Raw genomic sequence first — 22,546 nt, 5'->3', positions numbered from 1 at the left:
TAGAAATTATCGTTAGATCTGTATAAATTCCATAAAAGTCTATGGAAAGTCCCCACGATGATATAAAACAAAACGCGTGCATGTGGGTGTGTGTGGGTGTGTGTGTGTGTGTGTGTGTGTGTGTGTGTTACTGGAAGCCTGGGCACATCTCGCTCCTTCAATTAGGCTATTTGCAGAATTTTCCTCACTATTAAAAATGGCAGAAAAATAAACATGATTCACTACAATATTCCCGTAACACTCCCTCCCCTGTCTCCTCTCTCTGTCTGTCTCTCCTACTCAACGTCTCTCAGATTTTTATCATGGACTACGAGGTGGGCTTATTATGCGACTTTATTAAATTAGTCTTTAAAGCTGCTAATGGTGTCTACAGGGTGAAAGAATAAACAAGAAAATTCTCAAACACAAGGTGGGCTTGTCTTGTCCTGCAGAGGAAAATAAACTGGGAACAGAGACAAGAGAGGAAAAGAGACATTTTGTGTATGTGTGTGTGTGTATTTGTGTGGGGTGTATGTTAGGAACCTTTCTAGAGTTGTGTAGATACCCCAGCACTCTTTTGTCGGCCTTTGTTGTGTTGCTCCCTCAAAGAAAACCAAATATGACCTGGAGGTGCATATAATTATAGGATAGTGTCATCCTTTATGTCTTTCGCTCTGGGACCAGCAAAGATGAATTGCTCTATGCAGTGTTGGGGAGTAACTCGCTAAAAGTATTGACACTACTACTTGCTTAATGTTCCAGGTAAAAAATACAAATAAAAAAGTTAATCTCAATTGGCAGCATTTGTGGCATAATGTTGATTACCACAAAAAAATTATTTCAACACGTCCCACATATATTTAAAAAGAGAGAATTTTCATTTTTGGTGAACTAGCCCTTTAAATGCTATTAAATAGCTTTAATGTAGTTAGGTGTATTTTGTTAGTAGCTTGAAAACTACTTATTAAAATGGGTAGCTAGACTGTAGTTTAATTCATATAAATTACAAGTAGGTAGCTTATACCGTGGCAAGCAACAGTTTCAAACTAGCTTCTTCAACACTAGTTCTGTGCATGCTAATGCAGCAATGCACGGATCCAATGGCTAAATCTACACTGCATGCATGACTGTGTGTGTCTCTGTGTGTGTGCTTATGTGTGTTTTTGGTGTAATGAATCGTCTGTTCATTTTCAAACGCATTCCATTCATTTGATGTCCGAGTTTTGCTCCATTCATATTTAGGAGCGTCAACAGTGACGAAAGCTGTCTTGGTGACCACTCGCCACTAGCTATGCACACCCGCATTGCTTTGAAGAAACAGATAATAGAACCACTGTTAATAACATTAGCGTGATAACACCATTACAAATCTGCAGAACCCATACACACTACTGAGATATTCTGCCATCCCATCGGTATGAAAAATCTCAATAGAGATCTCTTTATTGTCTTGAATGTTTCTCCTTGATTTGCAATTAAAAGAAATGGAGAGCAAATGGAGAGTTGTCCTACTTCTCAGATTTAACTCCTGAGAGAATGATCCCAGTAATCTCACATGTGTCTACTCTAGAGTTTTAGAAGAGATCTCAACAATGTCTTAAACGGTGTTCAGATTTGTTTATCTTCCTCTGTGACTGGCTGAGGCAGATTTCTGATCATCCATTAGGAATCCAAATGTGGGCGGTCATATGTGAATGTCACATGCCAAAAATAATTGTTTCTGCAGCTCAGTTTCAATGATCATTTTGGACTAGGGAGGACGTTTTAAGTTCTGAACGATACAGTATGTTTTCATAGTACAAGCAACTCTTTTATGGCAAAATAAGACTTCTTTGAAGCAATCAGGCTTTACCTTATGGTGACAAATCGAGTTCACTTTCATGTGTATACGGACAGATCTTGAACATCGTAGACGTGCATGCATATTGCTGTAATTAGCAACAGTCCCAAATGCATTATCCAAGTATTCATATCTTTGGGTGTGGTATGCATTATTTACGGGATGACACACCTGGCAGGTGTTTTACAGACACAAACACAAGAGCATGCATGCTCACTCCTTTATTTGCCGAAAAGAACGAGTGATATGTTTGGAAACATAACACAGCAAATTATATTTAAGATGTACTTACTCTACAAGCTGCGTGCCAAAATGCAAATATGACCAAACCCTAAAACCCTGACTCCAGTAGAATCTCCACATTTTTTTCCCCTTTTTTCTCATTTGAACCAGCTTTGATGTAATGGTCAGAAGTTTTTAAAATATATAACAAATACAATTTATAGAAAATCAATCCACATATATTTATTTCAGATTGACTGGGTTAATAAAGAAATAGAATAGAATAGAACAGACTTTCAGATTTGGCGCTTGAAGTATAGACAGATTTATTTATTATAAGGGAAGCGTTCAAGTTTTTACCAACTTTTGTTCAATTCTGTTTTTTGTGCGTGCCTCTCTTTTTGCTGTATAGTTCTGCATGTTGTGTGTCATTTTGTGAGTGCGTGTGTATGTGTGGGGTCCTGTCCATCAGGTTTATCAACTCTGTAGGTAAACACTAATGAGGTATTATTCTACTGGCAGCACTATCAAAGTATCGCTTGCACACCCCGCAATAACACACGCACACAAGCACACACATAGCCTCAGACAACCCATGCCTGGGGGAGAAGAGGGTGTGGTTTTTCATTTGAAATTAGATCAACACAAAATTTCTGAGAAAAGCAGGATACACACACACACCAGCTCGCATTCACACACAAACAGCAAATGAACAATGCAATGAATTCATTAGACACTAATCTGTCTTTGTGGCAAACAGATTAGCATATTAGTATTCAGTGTAAGATTCACACTGACAGAGATTTTGCAGTGACAAAGCGATTTTCAACAAGAGTTTGTGGTTTCTGCCGTCATAATGACAGCGACCAGCAATTCGTGACCAAGCGACCTGCAATATGATTTTATGCAAATGAGCAGTGACACAATTTGGCGAACACCAGCTGGAGTGCAGATAGCTCTGCCACCTGATAATGGGCACATTCACACTAATCGTTTGAAAACTCTGTTTTCAGTTTCTTAACGTTATCTTCTCTGAAGTATGCGATAATGGAGAGCGTTTTCGAAACACTATTTTTGTATTATTTTTTTTGCCTATTTTTTAGTGGTTGAGAGGCGTAAACGTAGAAAATGTTATGTTTTTTCAAATGAAAACAAATGAATGTTGATGTGGCCACAGTTGGATCCCTGTTAGTGTGAACAGGACTTAATGAGGGTTCACAATACACTTTGTTTTCAAATCACTTCCATGCATCCGCATGCGGAAAATCAGTTAAGTTTAGCCAGAAATGTCAGGCTTCATTGAACTTGGACCTACGAATTCATATAGTTAAAAAGACGTCTGACTAATTTAAATATCGCAGATTGACCTCTTTGCTCAATACAAACTTCAAAACAACATGGTTTGCAGTGTTGCAGGAAAGTGGAGTAGATAGTACACGTTAACATTTTAGCAAATTTTTTTGCAACTATTTTTTAAAAACAAAAGTCTTTAGTTATGACATACAGTACTGTGCAAAAGTCTTAGGCACATAAGAGGCTTCACAAAAGCATTTGTCTTAAGATGGTTATTTATATTTTCAGCTTTAGTGTGTCAATAGGAAATATAAAATGTTAGACTCCCAAACATTACTTTTGCAAATAGATTAGAATAGAAGAACAGGGAGCCCTGCAACAGACGTTATGGCCCCCACAGAACCCCCCCCCCACTGAACATTGTGTCAGTCTGGGATTACATAAAGATACAAAAGCAATTGAGACAGCCTGAATAGATAGAAGAACTGTGGCGAATTCTCAGAGAAGCTTGGAACATCCTATCTGCCAACAACCAAGAGAAACTGTATCCAGGTGTACATAGGAGAATTATTGCTGTTTTAAGGGCAAAGATGGTCACACCGAATATTGATTTAGCTTTTTAACGTTTACTGGACTTTGCATGACTTTAAGTGATAATTGAAACATTTTTCACAAATGCCTAAAACTTTTGCACAGCATTGTAAAATCCTGTTGCCCATATTAGTTGCGGGTGGTCCGAAGCCATTTCACAAGCTCAAAGCCTAGTGTGACCGCACCTTAACCGTGTGTAACCACACACTCACACGCACAAACACACACAATTTACCGCTGCATAGTATCTGAAGCACCTGTTCATTAGTGATAGATGAGAGAACATGAGCTCCAGGTCAGGCTATGTGATCTGCCCTACATGAAACAGCACTATAGAGTCATTACCAGACGCTGACAGAATATGCAGAATTCTTTTGCATTATCTACACCGATGTTGGAAAAAAATTTAAATAAAATTTAATAATTATATTTGAATAGTTTTTCACAATTTTGGTCACATTTTGGCTATTTAAAAGTGAATAATTTCATATATTCAATCAATAAATAATATATTATATTTCATATATAATTTTTTGTTACATGTTTATTGTTTAATTGCATAATTTATACTATTTACAAGCATTTACATTGATTTAATGAACACGGCTAAAATGGGTACTGTCTCTTTAACAAAGCTGGCATTTCTGTAAAGCGTGTTGGTAGATGAGCTAATGAGAGAGGACTTGAATGGCTTAATTATGTCTGTGCCACGGATGATCAGAATTATGTCATTTCTTGTTGTTTTTGATCAACACTTACTATATCTTGTCTTATTTTAGTTATGCAGGCTTAATCATGTGGTCTTCAGGTAATTTATAGTGGAAGGATGAAATCAGTTCCTCTCAAGTTCCTCTCAAATTAACATTGGTAACCACAGGTGTCGTTCATAAAAATATACATTCTTTAAAATAAATGCCACTTGCCATTATTTAATGTTTTGAATGTAATATATATTTTAATTATTATTAATAATGATTTATGAATATAATAATTTCAACAATTATTTAATAACTATGTATATACTATTAAAATAATAACTTTATAATAATTTTATATATTAATATATTTAATACAATGCACACACACACACACACATATATATACATATTTCATATAAATATTAATATTTAATTATTCATTATTTTAATACATTTTTAATCAAATGTTTTTATCCAATGCAATAGCATTCAACATTTTTAAGTGCGCTTTAAGTGACCAAATACTTTTTTGGGGGGCCTCTCGACATATAAAATTAGACATTACAACAACAAAGCTCTCTCCAAAATAAACAGCAGCTATGGCTTCCTTTTTATCTCTCTCGCTCTCTCTGTTCTCTTCTGGCTGTGGTCAAACATTGCATTAGTGTTATGGATCTGTACCCCTAGCAGGTGTTCAGTGCTGTGTTAATTCAGTGGGCTCTAATGCGGTCAGGCACTGCTGACCCCGTCAGCCAGTGAGAGTGCCCATTTTCATTGAACTCTCCATGTTTGTGGCTCGAGGACACACCCTCTCTCTCATACGCCCGACCCAGCTTAATAACACACCACAACTGACATCTGAGGTTGGCAACCATCGAGACTACGAAGGACTATTCGCTGTTTAATATTAACACACACTGCAGTGCAGGTGTGTATACACCCGAACACACTCGAACACCAGAACACATTGAAACTGACACTTAATCAAATATATATATATACACACACACACACACACACACACACACACACACACACACATATTGTGACTCTGGTATCATCTGCGGATGATTCATAGGTCTTTAAAAGGCACCGTTGTTCTGAAAATAATTCAAATACTCTTTCCTCATGTCCAAATGTACTTCATCTAATGCCACAGAACAATTTCAAAACCATTACACATGTGCACCTATATAGCAACAGTATTGAGCAGAGAATGAACTTGAACTTTAGCAGTTTATTATACAAAACTTAACCTACCGACTCTAACACAGAAAGAAAAACTCCAGGAACCAATAGATTATCTAACGTGTTTTACTTGGCACACGTTCCCAAGACTTCTCAGCCTGTTTTTTTGCTGCAGTAAAGAACATGTATTAAGCTGCATCTCGTATCATCTCCACAAATACATTTCTCTTCCTGCACCACTACAGCAAAATGTCAAAAGAAATGATATTTTCATTAATTTGAGAAACACTGTAAATAAAGACATGATGCCATGAAAAAAATACAAAGACAATAAATACAAATAGACAAAATGTCTTCCTAATGCTCATCTTGCAAACCTACAGCACAGCCAATGTAGTTCAGTCATGAATGAATGACTCTTTGATGAATCAGCCAAAAAGGCTCATAAACTCACAAGTTATTAATTTGAATCTGTCTACCGGACCAGTAAAAACAGAGGACTATAGCAAACACTGCCATCAGCTATTACAAGCAAACACTGTTTCTGTTCAACCACAAGCAGAAAATTGTCACGCAAAGATGACGATACCAAATAAGATATGCATGTTATTTTTCTTAGTTCTTTTCATTCTAGACCAGAACTCGGTCATACATCTCTGTCATAAATCTCTTTGATAGTCTTACAGGGGAATTCTGGGTACTCACGCCTTGGCTCCCGGGGTCCGTCTACAGTGACTTTAATAGCGCGGTGGTATGTGGCGACCTGGGGTGGTCCAGTAAATACAGTGATGGTCAGGGTAAAGCTCTTTCCTGGAGGACAAGAAAAAGACACATGAAATACAATGTTGTCATCGCTTGGCTGCATGGAGTCCAAAAAGTTTGAGACTCCCATGAAAATCTTGGATTTGTCATGTTTTTCAATTCAGCATTTCAATCAAATGGTTATGCTAATGATACAGTATAATTTGTACTTGAAAACTGTAATTATAAATGAAAATGCAAAAAAGTCATCCTTTTGGAGCCCAGAGAGAGTTTAGCAGGTAAAAATGTACAATAAAAATAATTTAGGGTTTAAATAAAATGTGCAGTCATTATTTTTAGCTATGTGTTTCCATGGAAAAAAATTAATAAATAAAAAATGGTCAAAGAGGATTAAATGGCATTTGCACTTAACTGTGATTTTACTTCCTACTGTGGAAATCATGATCAGAAAATGGTGTACGGGACCATCATATTTAGGTTTTGCCATCATGAGGCCAGGGAAAATAACATCATTATATAAGGTAGCCTCCCAGAAAAGACAGAAACTCCCTTGAGCTGCATAAAAGATTCAAGCACAATCCCACTGTCATACAGCTGGGTGAAATGAATGAGTTTACTCTGAAAAGAGACAGCACTGCTGCTTTGATGCGCTTTGAAATGCGTTTATGATGTGGATTAGTCAGACAATGTGTTCCAGATTGTTCCCGGGACTCCGCTGTGTGTGCATGTGTGCGTGCGTGCATGCATGTGTGTGTGTGTGTGTGTGTGTGTGTGTGTGTGTGTGTGTGTGTGTGTGTGTGTGTGTGTGTGTGTGTGTGTGTGTGATCTCTAAAAGCAATGAAGCGGCGCTTTGAGGGGAAGAAAGCCATGGCTTGTATGAGGGGTACGAGGATGGGGTAATTGTCTGCAGAAATGAAAGGTACTTTTAATTCGCACACTGCAGCGCTTTCCACTCACCCGTCTGCAACTATTTAAAGTGTAACATTTACAGGAAAAATGTGAGCGCGAGGAGCGGGGCCAAGAGGAAAAGGACGGAAAGAAGGAACTCTTGTGAAAGAATGTGAGCTATGTGAGAGGTAGGGTGTTTTTAGGTGTGTAAACAAGAGTGTTTTTTAAAGCTCAAATCGTTTATAAAAAAAATTGCTGTGGAGAAATGAATTCTCTGGAAAATTAACTGAAGCACGCTATTTCTCTCTCTTTTTTTTAATACAGAAAAACATTGTTTTTTTCTCTCTCCACTACTTTATCATAGTGCATTATTAAATATTAATGAAGTTTAAATGCATGACAATGTGCAGATTTCAGGCAAAGTTATGTTGTACATTCAATGTGTTGATGAATTCCATATGCACAGACAGACAGACAGACAGACAGACAGACAGACAGACAGACAGATAGATAGAAAGATAGATAGATAGACAGACAGATATATAGATACCTCTGCCACTCCTGCCAACGAAGCGCAGGTCGTTGAATCGCGCCACCTGGTTCTTCATGACGGCAGACGCGTTTCTCAGTTCCGCGGAATAATTCTCATCATTTCCCGCCATCACCGTCACCAGAGTCCCGTCAGGAACATCACCCAGAGCCACAACCTAACAATGCACAAAAACCCAATAAACACCATCAAACCTCACACAGAACATCTAATAAACAACAACACTTTAAAGCTTTCATATAGGCTACTTATTTAGGCTCTTAATTACAATTTACAACATCAAAGAAAAACACGACAGAGATGCACATTATGACTATTTTGTATAGCGGTTAATATTCAATAATACAGCTTATTATTATATTATAATGTTTTTAAAACTCTGTGCGAGTGCATCTATAATACATAAATACATACTTTATTTAAATTAAGATTGCTGTAAGTGCACGGTTGTGATTTGTATTTTAATAAAGTATACAATTTAGATTTAAGAATTAATTTAATATATTTCTTTATCGCAAATTAAAAACTAATATCATTCAAATAAATTAACAACAACAACAATAATAATTAATAATGTTTATTGTTGGTATAATTATGACTGAAGAGCCTATAAAATATTATTATTATTAAAATTAATAATAATAATAATAAGAAGGACCATGCAATGTCTCATTTCTGTCAGATAAAGCTAAATCTGAACTTCTCTTTTACGTGATCAATATTTTGTTTTCACTGATCATACTATCAGTCAGAAGTATTGCATGATGTTTGACGAGATCTAGATAAAATCTTTACGTGTGACTGATGCAATGCAACTTCGATGCAATAAAATGGATAAAAATGCATTGGATGCATAAAATGAATGATTCTCAGCCAGGATAAAATAGGTGAAAATAAAGTGTCAAAACCTTTTACCTTGAAAGCCACGGGAAGAGTTTTGTTGCACCTCCAGTGTGACGGCAGAACCGAGCACAGAAAGTTCGGGCTGTCCGTGCGCACCAGCTCTCCGGCGTGATCCGCCAGCACATCCACCACGGAGCGGTTCTCCAAGTGCCGTCCGGTTCTCAGCGGACCTGATGCGCTCATACTCGGGCTCTCGCTCACTTTGGCGCAGGGGAACGAGGCGGAGGGCGGCGTGAACCGTCTGCTCGTGGTCGGGTCTACGGGAATATGCATCACAACAGATTTACAAATGAGCCCCCGTTAAGAGCTCTGAAAGGTCTGCGGAAAACGCTCGTGACCGTTTTTTTGCGTCTCAGTCTCTGATAACAGCAGCGCGCGCAGGATGCAGAAAGTTAAAGTGCGCTTGACTTTCCAACTGACTTCAGCAAAAACCAAGAAACCGCAAACTCACACACACCTCTGCCCTTCTGCACATGCAAATATAGCGCACACATGCACCAGATGTACCACAAAGCGTAAATAAAGTATCAAACTCTGCTTTTCAGAGCATAATATTAACAATAATTCCAGAGTGTGAATTGCAGGTGTGATCCTGGTTGTCAGTTTTAACTGAGCGCCTCTTTCAGTCTCTGACAATAAAGTCCACACAAATGAATTCCAAAGTTTCAGGAGAGTTTCTGCAGTAAAGTCCCACTAAGTTGTAAATTTGTCGTCTCCAACTGGATATTCACTCGTCAAAGTGAGTAAAATCTCAAAAAAGCGGATGAGGTGTCGGACAGTGACAGCCGCTGCGCTCTGCGCTGTACAGACTAGCGTTATTTACTCAACTCATTATAGTCATGAGTGCGCTGAGCGCTCAACCAATCAGCGCCCGGGGCCGGGTTTAATCGACCAATCAGCGAGCAGGGCTGAGTTTAATGCCTACTTCAGACGCGCAGAAGCAAAACTGAAAGCTCCTCTATTATCAGCGATCTAGGCTACTTATTGAACGATGAATACATAATTGAGCCCTCTTCTCACTATCTATTCTCGCTGGTAAAAAGTTGATGTTTTGGCACATAGCTGATGAAATTGAATTTATCAAGTGTAGCCTTTAAATTCACAGACACGAGACATTAAAATAATGTAGAAAAAAATATTCACGGCTCCACGTGCCAGTTCCATATAGTATATTAATTATATTATATTATTTTTGTAAATATTTTTTTCCTCTAGGATAATTTATCGATGAATCCAAGCACTGTTAATAGTAATTGTTGCATCAATAAAATCAAGAAACGTAAAAACAATAGCAATAGCAATTATTTAAACATAACATCGAAACGAGTCTGTAACTCTTTTTTTTTGTCCTGGAAAAATAAAACAAAATCTGATCTATCTTCCATCTTGAAGTGAAATGTCTAATAACAAATGGTTGCATAATTGCTCCATCAAAACAGAAAAACAATAATTATGATAACTAATTTTATAAGCAATGATATTGTTATTAATTAGAATCTAATGAGTTCACACTATCACCACTAGCAGGCGCATTTGTCGTTTCATAACAACAGTGAAAGAGAGAGAGAGAGAGAGAGAGAGAGAGAGAGAGAGAGAGAGAGAGAGAGAGAGAGAGAGCATTTTAATCACTTTAATGAATTCATTCTTATCCATGCAGTTTATAAGTTTCTCATTGGTTGGTTATTCGTGATGATGCAGAAAATGTTCTTCTGTGCTTTAGAACAAAAGCTAGCACCATAACAGGCAAACCAATTAAATGAATGAATTAGGTTAATTACAAGCGCTAAACCGTTCAACACTGTATTCTTTCAAAAAGGTCATTTGCGCTGAGAGAGTAATAAAAGCAGATGTCCCCTACGTATGCACTAACTTAAAAAAAAAAAAAAAAAAAAAACGGTTAAATCCAGAAATAAACAGAAAATTAGAAAACATTTAATATGCAATTAGTGTGCAACCACAATTAAAAATTAAATGCGTTTAAATACTGAATAGACCAATTTGAAATAGGATCAGCCTAAACCTGACGGATTTTCCCCTCGTTGCTTTGCTATGATTCGTAACACAAGTCCACACAATAATAATAATAATAATAATAATAATAATAATAATAATAACAATAATAATAATAATAATATATTGTATAAATATATTATTCAGATTTTATTTATTTGATCATTTTATATTGCAATTTAAATTCATCATAGCCTATCATTTATTACAACTCCCTAAATGTCTGTACCCTAATTTTAAAAGGAGATTCATGTGTTAATTTAATTCTGCTTTTATTCGTTTTTCAATGAGCTCGTTCTGACGGAGAGAGAGGGATTGTGTGTTTATATGTGTGCGCGCGCTCGCCTATAGCCTGTATGTGGAGTGGGCTTGAGGTTTCACCCGTGCTGGCAGGATTCGTGCCAAAACTCTGCGGGCTCACATGCTGAAGATGTGCACCGTTTAAAAACCAGCATTTGGTTACATGGCGAGAACATCCACTCACGTTAAAAAGAAAACAAATACAGGTGTGTTTAACGAATCAAAATGTCAACAGTAATAGACAACATCAGTATAATGACAACAATTACAATGTTGCTGCTGCTGATATTATTATTATTATTAGCCTATTATTAATCCACAACAACCTCAAATCCAAGAATGTGACCGTTATTGTTTTTTATGTCATCGTTTTTTGCTGTTAAACCACAGATGTTTATCTATCTCTGTGTGAGGAAATAATGTGAATATAGCGCAGACGGGAAGTCAAAGTCTCACCCACACAAATGGTCTAAGAGAACCAAATGCTGCCCATTGCATCTCGAGAAATGGTAATTAGCATGTTCTTTAACGTTTCGTCAACATCTGCACGCATGCGTCTTCCTGTTTTTATCTTTTAGCGCCTTTCAAAATGTTTGTCCGTCCGATGCTAAAATTCAAGTGACTTGCATTGAGTAGCCTAACTGTTGGACGAAATAGATGCGGACACAATCCAGGGTTGTCGGACGATTTATTTGCACGCAGCCTAAATCCTTTAAATAAAGTCTTTAAATAGGCTAATGTAGCGTAAGAAGAATGTTTTGATTATTCACAAACATGCAATAACTATAGGTCGCACTTTATGCAACAGCGTGTGTATTTATATAGGCCTAAGTAACCTACTATTAATTAATCGGCTCTAATAAACAATGCAAAGTGCATTATTGCATTCTTAGCCTACGCATTAGTTTGTTTGTCGATTTTTTTAGGCTACTTATTGTTATTTTAATTGCACTTAATTATAGTCAAAATATGTTTAACACTATTATTATATGAAGTGTTTTCCTAAATATCCCAAACTGCCACCAAACCCCAACAGCATGTTGACCCCAAACCAAGCACTATCCTCAAAGACTGCACAGGGATCGTAATTCCGGGTTGTTGTGGATGCAAATATCGGTGATATCTCAGCATCTGTTCATTATTAATATGTGACCGCATGCGCTCAGACTGACTCCGCGCGCAGTTTCTACGGTTACAGTCGCGCAGCAACGCGCCCTCCCTAATGATGCGCGTTGCTGTGATATCTGATCCGAGTGAAGGCGCAGGTCACAGACCGCGTCAAATACACGGGACAACGAGCAATCACGGACTGAGAAATGATGTGAGTACATACAAAGAGGCACGAGCCCTAAAATAAAGAACTCAATTTCAAAGAATGAAAACTATTCCAGACACGACTTAAAACTATATTATCAGAGAGCACCCAGATCCTATTATTCAGTTACTATAAATGCCATAGGGCCTTTTTGATTAGGCAATGTTCTTCTTCCAAAAACACTAAGCATACCAAAGAAACTTTCCTAAACACCTGTTTGTTGCTATGCATATTAACGTAATGGTTCTTTTGATTTAAAAGGCTATATTATTTTAATATGTAGCTAATATGAATCCCTGAAAATCTCACACAGGTCTATGTTTTGGGTCTGGGGTGAAAATCCCCCTTGTCAAAGAGGCCAAAATCATCACCAAAAACATTTCGTTTGGCTGAGCAGTAAAATACAGAATATCTCATCTGCAATAAATTGTGATTCGTAACTGCAAGGGAACATATTTGTTGCAGAGATAGGTGCAATGTGGGTGCTCCGTGACTGCTCAAAATGGGGATTAATTTATAAAAACTAACAGTGAAGCTCCGATATATGCAACATACTGCATTAAAAGCAAAACTACTTGAGCGGTCATGAAATGACAGAAGTAATTAAATCAACAGAAAATTGGCACACTGTTTGCTTAAGTGGTTATTTTGATACTTATAATGATACATTTTGCCATATCTCTATAGTCAGCCCAAGATGCCTTTTGCCCAAACTGGAGGGGGCTTTTACCTCAAATGTGAGGTTTAACCCTGTTGTAACCTATAATTAGAGAATGACTCCCTCTGCATGAACTAAGAGCTATGCACACAGTTTCAACGGTTCATGTGTCAATCTATTTTTATTCCTTATGTACTAGCAAAGTCAAATGCAAATGATGTAGTCATACCCATTAATGACAGATGCATGCATGCACAAAACCTAAGAATATACTTGGATTTCATGCAAAAACATCACGAAGGTCTGAAAAATACCGAATCTGAAGAAATCTGATATTTTCCCTAATGCTCCGCACAGGTAAAACATTACTTCATTAGTCATTACACACAAACAGGCACTAACACACACAACCAGCCCTTCATCCCCACAGTTAAAAATCAAATCATGGAATAAAATGCTGACATAATCTGTGGATTTGCTATCATCCCCCCACTGTGGACGGCAGCACATTTCTGTACTTTTACAAATGATCGAGGGAGCAAGTCTGCAAGCCACAGAGAGAATTCCTTCCGTACAGTGTCTCCTTGTGTTTCAGCTTTGGGTTTGTCTGCCTGAGAAAGAAGCACAGATGACCTGCAGTCCACTTGAAATCTGACATTTACATGCTTGATTTCTGGCCCACCTTATACAAGGTGTCCCTATGACATCATCACACTGTCCTGTCAGGGAGAGTGCAATGCTTTTTATGGTGTTCTGAAGTCTTTGTGATGTCACATTTTCATTGCTCTCATTAATGCAAAAAGTTCAATCAATGAGTTCTTTTAAAAAATGTTCAGTACACAATAAAAATATTAAGGACACATTTTCATTAAAAAGCTATTTTATCTAGCAAATTCAGAAAGTGTCATTGTTCCACTACAATCAAAAATGGATGTTTTGCTCCTTGTTGAGTTTAATTACTTAAAATAAGCAAATGTAGCACAATTGCTACATTTTTGTCACAACCTAGTTTCATTATGAGCAATCGATTTAAATCTGTCAGATGGAAGTTTACTTAATCAATTTGCATTGGGACAATTTACATTTTTTTTTGTCTACCATTACCAGATGTAAATGTTATATCAGATTACCAGCATGCAATGCGCCACAAGTACAAATCATGTATTAATGTCTTAAAAATTTGGGTTGCAGTATTTGCACTGGGGATGTTGTGTTTGTAGTCCCTTTGAGTTTTGAGTCATGTAAGAGGATCAATTTTCATACATACGATTTTTGACTGATGACATCATTGTGGTTTGCATTTTGGATGTTAAGTATGGTGGTATTCTTTGTTGAAATGCTTGTTTTAAAAGTCGGTAAGATGTTATTTTCTTTTGTTGAGACTACAAGTTCACAGTTTGTTACAAATGTTGCAAAAATCTGAAAGTGGTGCAAATGAAGTTGCCTCAGTGTAGTAAAAATGATGACTTTGACTATTTTTTTAAATCTAGATGTGACTAAAGAAATGTGCAACAAGACCTGACAAAATCCATTCAAATAGGTACATTTTTGTAATTTCATGGAAAAGTTTTCCTTAATTTCATTAAGTGCAATGAATGTTTTTATATTTCAAGTGTAGGAGATGTATAACCCCTGACATGTAAACTAGTTCTAATAGTTGTTGATATACGTACACTAACACATTTAATGTAATTTCACACTGAAACTGCTTATGAACATTCAGGAAATGTCTTCCAGAGTGAGATCTGAAGTAATGTTTGTGGTAGAAAAGTACAAATGATTTATTGTGCTGCTAGTTTGTCTGAATGGAGTATTCAGACACAAAACATGCCATGTCTGAGAAAATGTATCCGTTGAGAAATAGTATAAAAATACATTATATTCAATTATATTCCTCTTACAGTTGATTTTGAACTAGTTTCATGCTGGTATAGTTGTCCTCCCCGGCCTCTAGGGGAGGCTACGGTGTTTGCATCAGTGGAGGTGAACATGAGCTTTCTGAAACAACGCTAGCGGGAGACACAGGGAACGTCAGTATAAAGTATTTTCTGATTTGTAGCCTGTCACATGTTCTAGGGAGCACACAGTCTCCCTGACTTGAACTGTTTGAATGTGTATTATACTAACTATCATCTTTCTGATTTCTGATTCAGCATGATGCCTACTCACTGACAAGCGGCATCTCCTATCAGACATTTTTGCATCGGCTCCAGTGTCTTCACCTTCCAATGTGGCTCGTCTGGAAGCATATTGCATCAGCAGCGTTGGAGGCCTGGGTTCAGATAGCATGTTAAAACCAGGAAGCATTTGTGTTGGCATAATCAGTTATGAGCATTATTTGGAGGTTGCATTTTTCCCTCTAACATAAAATGTTTACTCTTCTGATTGTTAGGTTTAGGTTTGGGGTTTGGGATGGGGGGAGCAGTTTATAAAACATGCATTCCTCTTCACTGTACTGCCCAAATCGCTTTTGGCACCCCTCCATGGACATTACACCCAGAAAATGGAGCTCACATGTGCCCAGACGCCCAACAACACTGACCGCTTTGGCCTCTGGGGGCAGTGTTTAAAATTTTGTTAAGCGCAGATGTAACCCGCACAAGAAGAGACAGTCACAATGTCGAATACAAACAGCTTTATTGAACACAAAGCGTGCAACAGTACAAAAAGGGCGAATCCAGTGAAGAATGGTCAGGGTGAGCGTTAGGTCAAAAGCCGGGGAATCAAGATATAAACAGGGGGGCAAATCCGGGAGAGAGTGGTCAGCGAGAGCGGGAGGTCGAAGCCGGGAAACAAGCACAACTAGACGGGACTAGCGGGATGAAAAAACAAGGGAACTAGGGGAACACTAGCGGTGGCAAAGCGAAGGGGTAAACTAGAGCAATAACCAACAGGAGTGAGACGAATGTGCTGTGGTATTTATAGAGGCGAGTGCAGGTGTAAACAATGATGTGGTGATTGGGTCGAGTGCAGGTGTATTTAATGTTCTGGCGATTGGGAGCGGGCATGCGAGCCCGAGGAGGGAGACCAGCTAACGAGCATGAGAGCTCGTTGGAGCAAAACGAGCGTGCAAGCTCGAGGGAGCAAAACGACCGTGGAAGCCCGAGGGAGCAAAACGAGCGTGCGAGCTCGAGGGGGCGGAGCGAAGGAGCGGGGTTCGTGACAGCAGACCGATTTTAGGTCAATCTTCTCTTTTGATTTCACTGTGAGATAAGTCTGCCTGCACAGTCCTGAGACTACTGTAAAAACGGACTAACTCAGGCTTTCCCAAAGATCCAAGCAGAAAAGCAGTATGCGTTGCGATCTCAGAGTTGTCACAAGGGCCGCAGACATTAGTGTGGACAGTCCACTTCAACATTGAGTTTTGTCTTTCAAGTAAACCTAAGTCATGGTGGAGCCACAGTTTGAAGAGAATATTGCCGCGTAAGTAGAGTATGTTGAGCAAGTCAGTATATTTATAGCAACTTGCCAGAATAATAGCACATCCAACATTAGATAACTCTGTCGCCCCATTGAGTATTGAGCTTTGTTAGCGCCATAGAAAAGGACGAACGTTGGCAATACGGCGGTCAAACGTTTGCATCTGTGTATGCGGTCTTGTGTGAAGTATGTATATGGCCTTAATCTCCAAGGCAGGTAAGTATCGCCGTGATAATGTTTGTAATCAAACGAGAGCATCAGATCGCTTGTTAGTCTATTACGTGCAACACAGGTGGATGCAGTATTCTTACACTATTTTTGTGTTAGGGAGACAAACTTACAAAAGAGATTTTGGTTAAAGTTTTGGTATTATTTCAGCACCTTCAGACCTGACAGCTTCCATATGATGCGTTTCAATTCTACTTTTAATCTATATGCTGGTTTGGTAAACTGGCAGTGCTCATAAAATAACGAACTACATAAGTTAAGATGATTTTTGTGACTCTTTTGGGAAACCAAGCCCAAAACATTTAAAAGCAGCCTGAAGTCACTTTAAGCTCATTTCAAAACATTTTCTGTGACGCTCAAGCCAGAAATGCATTCTCTCAGACTCTCGGATAAAAGTAACCAATCTGCTCTTTCATTTGTGGTTAGACAATGTACAATGTTTCAATAAAATCCCATTGTTGACCAAGCAGTTTTTGCCTCTGTGATTGTGGTTGACCAGCGGCATTCATTTATGAGTTCACAACACACAACTCAGTCGCATGTTTATGATGTCATACACACAGACCTACTGTAGGAAAGGCAGTTTATGTATGTATGTTGAGGGTTTTTAAGGACTTTAAGAATTGCTTAACCAGAAAGCCTACACAGACAAGTTAGAGATTGCTCAATTGCAAGCGCTTTTTGACTACTTGACATCTTGAGAAATTAAACTTCTCAGATCGCTCCCTGAAATCAAACGGCTTACTTATAATTGTCTATTCACATTAAACTGGCCAAGGAGAAAGTATTTCAACACTGAAGAAATTGCATTACCTTTAAAACTAAAAAGAAAACAGTACAGGTCCCCTATTTGAAGAATAACACATACAGGCACTTTCTATATAATACACTCTCTCCTGGAGATCATTGTGCTGGCATACAGTTCTGTTATCTGGGCCTATTTTTACAGCAGAACCGCAGTAATTCTCCACTACCGCTGGGAAGTCTGACCCTCCAGAAAAAACTTCAAAGCCCCTGGAATAGACCCTGAACACTGGGATAGAGTTCTGAACTGTTTTGATGGAGTGAGTGAGAGATGAGTTGCTGTGGGCACACGGTGGTCCCAGCCAATCCAACAGATGGATGTATAGATGTCTTAATGAGGGAGAGAGAGAAACTGATCCAGGGGTGACCTTGCGGTGGGCCTAAATTCACAATCCACCCCACTGGCTCCCAAAAATAAGCCACGTCCTGCTTACATAAATGCCTCTGGCCACAACCGCCATAACTCAGGGCTTTCCCAAAACAAGAGCTCATGTGCCGGCAATGTTAGGAAGTGGGTCTGCCTGCCAGCGACCGCTAGGGCTGTCCACCAGCGTCTGCTTACCACATTTTACCCGGAATACAATGCTCCTTTATGTTTGCATGTGGTGGGCAGAGAAAGAAGGAAAAAAGACTTTTACATTTAAAAACACTTTAAAAGCACTTTAACAGATAAGTTAAAAATACTTTTATTTTTTAGACAAGCTAAAAACAAACACATTTTTCTAAATCTCAAAATTGTGAAGTTTATTCGATGCAGACACACAGCATCACCAACTGAACAATACAGTTCTATCTTTACAAAGTGACAATGAAGCAAAACATTCACACATTCACATTTTTCTTAAATTCATACACGTTTCCTGTGATTTTGTGCTCAACTCTGATTATAGGTTCTACCAAAGCAGTAAAAAAAAAGTTTCAAAACATACATTTCTCACTTCAGTGGACAAAAATATAGTTTTCCAAATTGTCTTCCAAAACTACTTTAGCTTGCCCAATTATAACATCTGCAACAGTTCTTCATTTTGCATCACATTTACAATGAATTTGATAAAACACACACACACACACACACACACACACACACACACACACACACACACACACACACACACACACACACATGTTGTGTTTCCATGTTTTATGGGGACTTTCCATAGACATAATGGTTTTTATACTGTACAAACTTTATATTCTATCCCCTAAACCTAACCCTACCCCTAAACCTAACCCTCACAGAAAACTTTCTGCATTTTTACATTTTTAAAAAACATAATTTAGTATGATTTATAAGCTGTTTTCCTCATGGGGACCGACAAAATGTCCCCATAAGGTCAAAAATTTCGGGTTTTACTATCCTTATGGGGACATTTGGTCCCCACAAAGTGATAAATACACGCTCACACACACACACACACACACACACACACACACACACACACACACACACACACACACACACACACACACACACACGTTGTGTTTCCATGTTTTATGGGGACTTTCCATAGACATAATGGTTTTTATACTGTACAAACTTTATATTCTATCCCCTAAACCTAACCCTACCCCTAAACCTAACCCTCACAGAAAACTTTCTGCATTTTTACATTTTCAAAAAACATAATTTAGTATGATTTATAAGCTGTTTTCCTCATGGGGACCAACAAAATGTCCCCACAAGGTCAAAAATTTCGGGTTTTACTATCCTTATGGGGACATTTGGTCCCCACAAAGTGATAAACACACGCTCACACACACACACACACACACATTGGTGAACCAAAGTTTGGGATAATGTACAGATTTTGCTCTAATGGAAAGACATTTGCACTTTTATTCACCAAAGTGGAATTCAGCTGATCACGATGAATAGTTGGGACATTAATAACGTGAAAACATAAAATTACAATGTGAAAAAATTTACTTCTTAAACTACTTCAAAGAGTTCTCATCAAAAAAATCCTCCGTGTGCAGCAATGACAGCTTTGCAGATGCTTGACATTCTAGCTATCCGTTTGTCCAGATATTCAGGTGACCTTTCACCCCACACTTCCTGTAGCACTTGCCATAGATGTGTCTGTCTTGTCGGGCACTTCTCACGCACATTACAGTCTAGCTGATGCCACAAAAGCTCAACGGGGTTAAGATCCATAACACTCTTTTCCAATTATCTGGTGTCCAATGTCTGTGTTTCTTTGCCCACTCGAACCTTTATTTTTGTTTTTCTGTTTCAAAAGGGGCTTTTTCTTTGCAATTCTTCCCATAAGGCCTCCTGAGTCTTCTCTTTACTGTTGTACATGAAACTGGTGTTGAGCAGGTAGAATTCAATGAAGCTGTCAGCGGAGGACATGTGAGGCGTCTATTTCTCAAACTAGAGTCTCTGATGAATTTATCCTCTTGTTTAGTTGCACATCTCTTTCTGTTCTTGTTAAAGTCAGTTGTCCTTTGTCTTTGAAGACTGTAGTATGCACATTTGTATGAAATCTTCAGTTTGTTTTGGCAATTTCAAGCATTGAAATGGGGCCTGTCTAGATTTGATCAAAACATTTTTTTTTTCAAATAGAGATAGTCCTGTTTTTTTACATCAGTAATGTCCTGACTATGCTTTGTGATAAGTTGAATGCCATTTTGGTGAATTAAAGTACCAATTTCCTTCTGCCAGTATATATATTGGAGTATATACTGCATAACATGTTACATACTCTCAAAATATCTAAAAGTATCAATGATGAACAATATTTATCCAGGAAAATTCAGAAAGAAGTCAAAAACATCACAAGTATACTTCGGTTTTCCACATGTCGCTTCTTCTCTCCCGCATAATGTTTGTGACGCAAATTTCGTCATTAGCACAGTATGTGCGGACTGTCCGCACGCAGCCCAGTCTTTCTAGACTATTGGACAGTCTATGCGAAAGTCTGGCCGAGGTTCCTGCAGGGGCAGAGCCAGGAGTTTTTCAAAAGGGTGGCAAGGCAGGAACAAGCGATCAGTCTGTGGTGGCACAGAAATGTTCGGGCAGCATTTTTATATCGTCGGACTGTGGGGGTGGGGTGAGTGCATACAATGACACCCGTGATGGAGAGGTTTGGCAACGTTGGTGTACACACCTGTTAGGTTTGTACATTTGTACAGAGATGATTTCACCTCGAAAGAACTAAATTGTGCCAAATAATCCCCCCACAAAAAAAAGACTAAAATAGTAATTGCGAGTGGGGTGGCCAGGCTTCGGCCCATGGTGGCCCTAGTTCCGCCACTGGGTTTCTGATAACGTTGCAAATTATGTTCTTAATATCATCTTATTTTACAGCACTTTCCAAACCAGCAAGTAAATCACTTTTTTATTAAACTGAGTCATTTCTGTGCAACTACAATCACAAAACAGATTTCCAAAAAAAAAGATAATTGTTTTCAAACAGATTCCAGAAAAATCCCCATTATCCTTTAGTTGTAAGAACACAGATAGTCCCACCGGAAAACTCACATAATTGGTCAAACCAGTGTTTTTGGTTTTACCACTCAAACAAACTAGAATTATCTCTCTGTGAATTCGGAGACAGAAGGTCGAAAGTTCTTGAGCTTAAATCGATCTCTGCCTACCGAAATCTGAATCCCTGCCTCAGTGGCCAAAGCTGGAAGTGTTGTTGAATGTATGGGTGCATGTGAGCTCCAGTTTCTGTATGAAATATCCACAGAGTGGTGCCAAAACTGAGTTGTAAAGGGAGTGGGTTTTTGGTTGTAAATGATGTGACACAGTCAACAGGAATGCACATTTTATTAACCATAAGCCCTAACCCAAACCACAACCCAAAACTTATAATTTTAGGGAAAATGCAACCTATATGTGTGTAAATGTAATCATCGTGCTGAAAGTTGTTGTTGTGATGTGATTTGAGCGAATTAATCCAAGCGCATGTCAAGCATTTGCCATTGAGCTGATTAAAGACTCAAAAGAGCTCGTTAACGGATTTGCCAAGTTTAACTTTCTATCAGTGGCTCATAAATAAAAGCCTTGCATTTAAACACTGCCGAGTTTATTTCATAATGTGAAAAAGGTTCATTTTTGATGATTTTGATGATTTTCTTAAAAAAGGATCACCCAAAAATGAAACATGTGAGTGATTAAATGAGGACAGAATTTTTATTTTGGGTGAACTATCTTCAAGACATATATATATATATAGTTACATCTGAATATCACTTTTATTTGGGATATTAAAAATTTCTACTTTTGTTGTGGTGATTTATGTTGGTTGTTGGTATATCGGAGTAATTTTAACTTTATTCCTATTTAACATTCTGTTGTACTTATTTATGTATGTATTTATTTATTTTTCAGATTTCCATTGCATTTTTATCTGATGTGCTGTCTACTTTATTTAAATCCTTGTATTGCTGTGCAGAAAAAAATACATGTAAAATTCAACAAGTCCCACTTCATCAGACATACGGTTGATTTTTTGTCTCTGCAAAGGTTTTGAGTCTGAATTCACTTCCTAAATGTGGTTCACAACAGAGAAATCAAGCAAGGAATGCCCAACAGGAAATGACAGTGTGAATATTTGTCATTAAGTTTTCTAGATGAGTTGAATTTAAGTCATCATTGTGACTCAACGAGTCAGCAACGTGCTGTCGGTCATCTGTCTACCGGAGAGAAAGTGTGAGAGATTTTGTAATGTGTGTGTGTGTGTGTGTGGGAATGTCATGAGAGTAATCCAGACAGTCTGAAAAAAGTACAGACATGCAAGGGCAGAGGAATGGGAAGAGAGAAAGTGTGTGTGTGTGTGTGTGTGTGTGTGTATGATGGGTGAATCCCTGTCTGTTTGTCTGGGGCTTTTTCTCACAAAAGGAACAAGGAACTGCAATTGCCACACACACACACACACACACAAACACG

At 38.1% G+C, this 22,546-nt stretch overlaps 1 protein-coding gene across 3 annotated transcripts in view; it reads right to left on the bottom strand.

Moving 5' to 3' along the window:
- Positions 1-22,546, bottom strand: part of LOC127617823 (runt-related transcription factor 3-like) — a 71,115-nt gene that overhangs the window by 31,431 nt on the left and 17,138 nt on the right. For all 3 annotated transcript variants that reach the window (XM_052089919.1, XM_052089918.1, XM_052089920.1), the window contains exons 3-5: positions 8,927-9,171; positions 8,012-8,168; positions 6,517-6,621 (exon numbers count right to left, since the gene is read on the bottom strand). In XM_052089919.1, coding sequence (XP_051945879.1) covers positions 6,517-6,621; positions 8,012-8,168; positions 8,927-9,171 — 507 coding nt within the window. The remainder of the gene's footprint in view (positions 1-6,516; positions 6,622-8,011; positions 8,169-8,926; positions 9,172-22,546) is intronic.

The sequence above is a fragment of the Xyrauchen texanus genome, chromosome 24 (genome assembly GCF_025860055.1).
Source record: "Xyrauchen texanus isolate HMW12.3.18 chromosome 24, RBS_HiC_50CHRs, whole genome shotgun sequence".
Taxonomy (NCBI): domain Eukaryota; kingdom Metazoa; phylum Chordata; class Actinopteri; order Cypriniformes; family Catostomidae; genus Xyrauchen; species Xyrauchen texanus.
The sequence above is the reverse complement of the archived record's forward strand: the minus strand, read 5'-3'. Positions and strand labels throughout refer to the sequence as shown.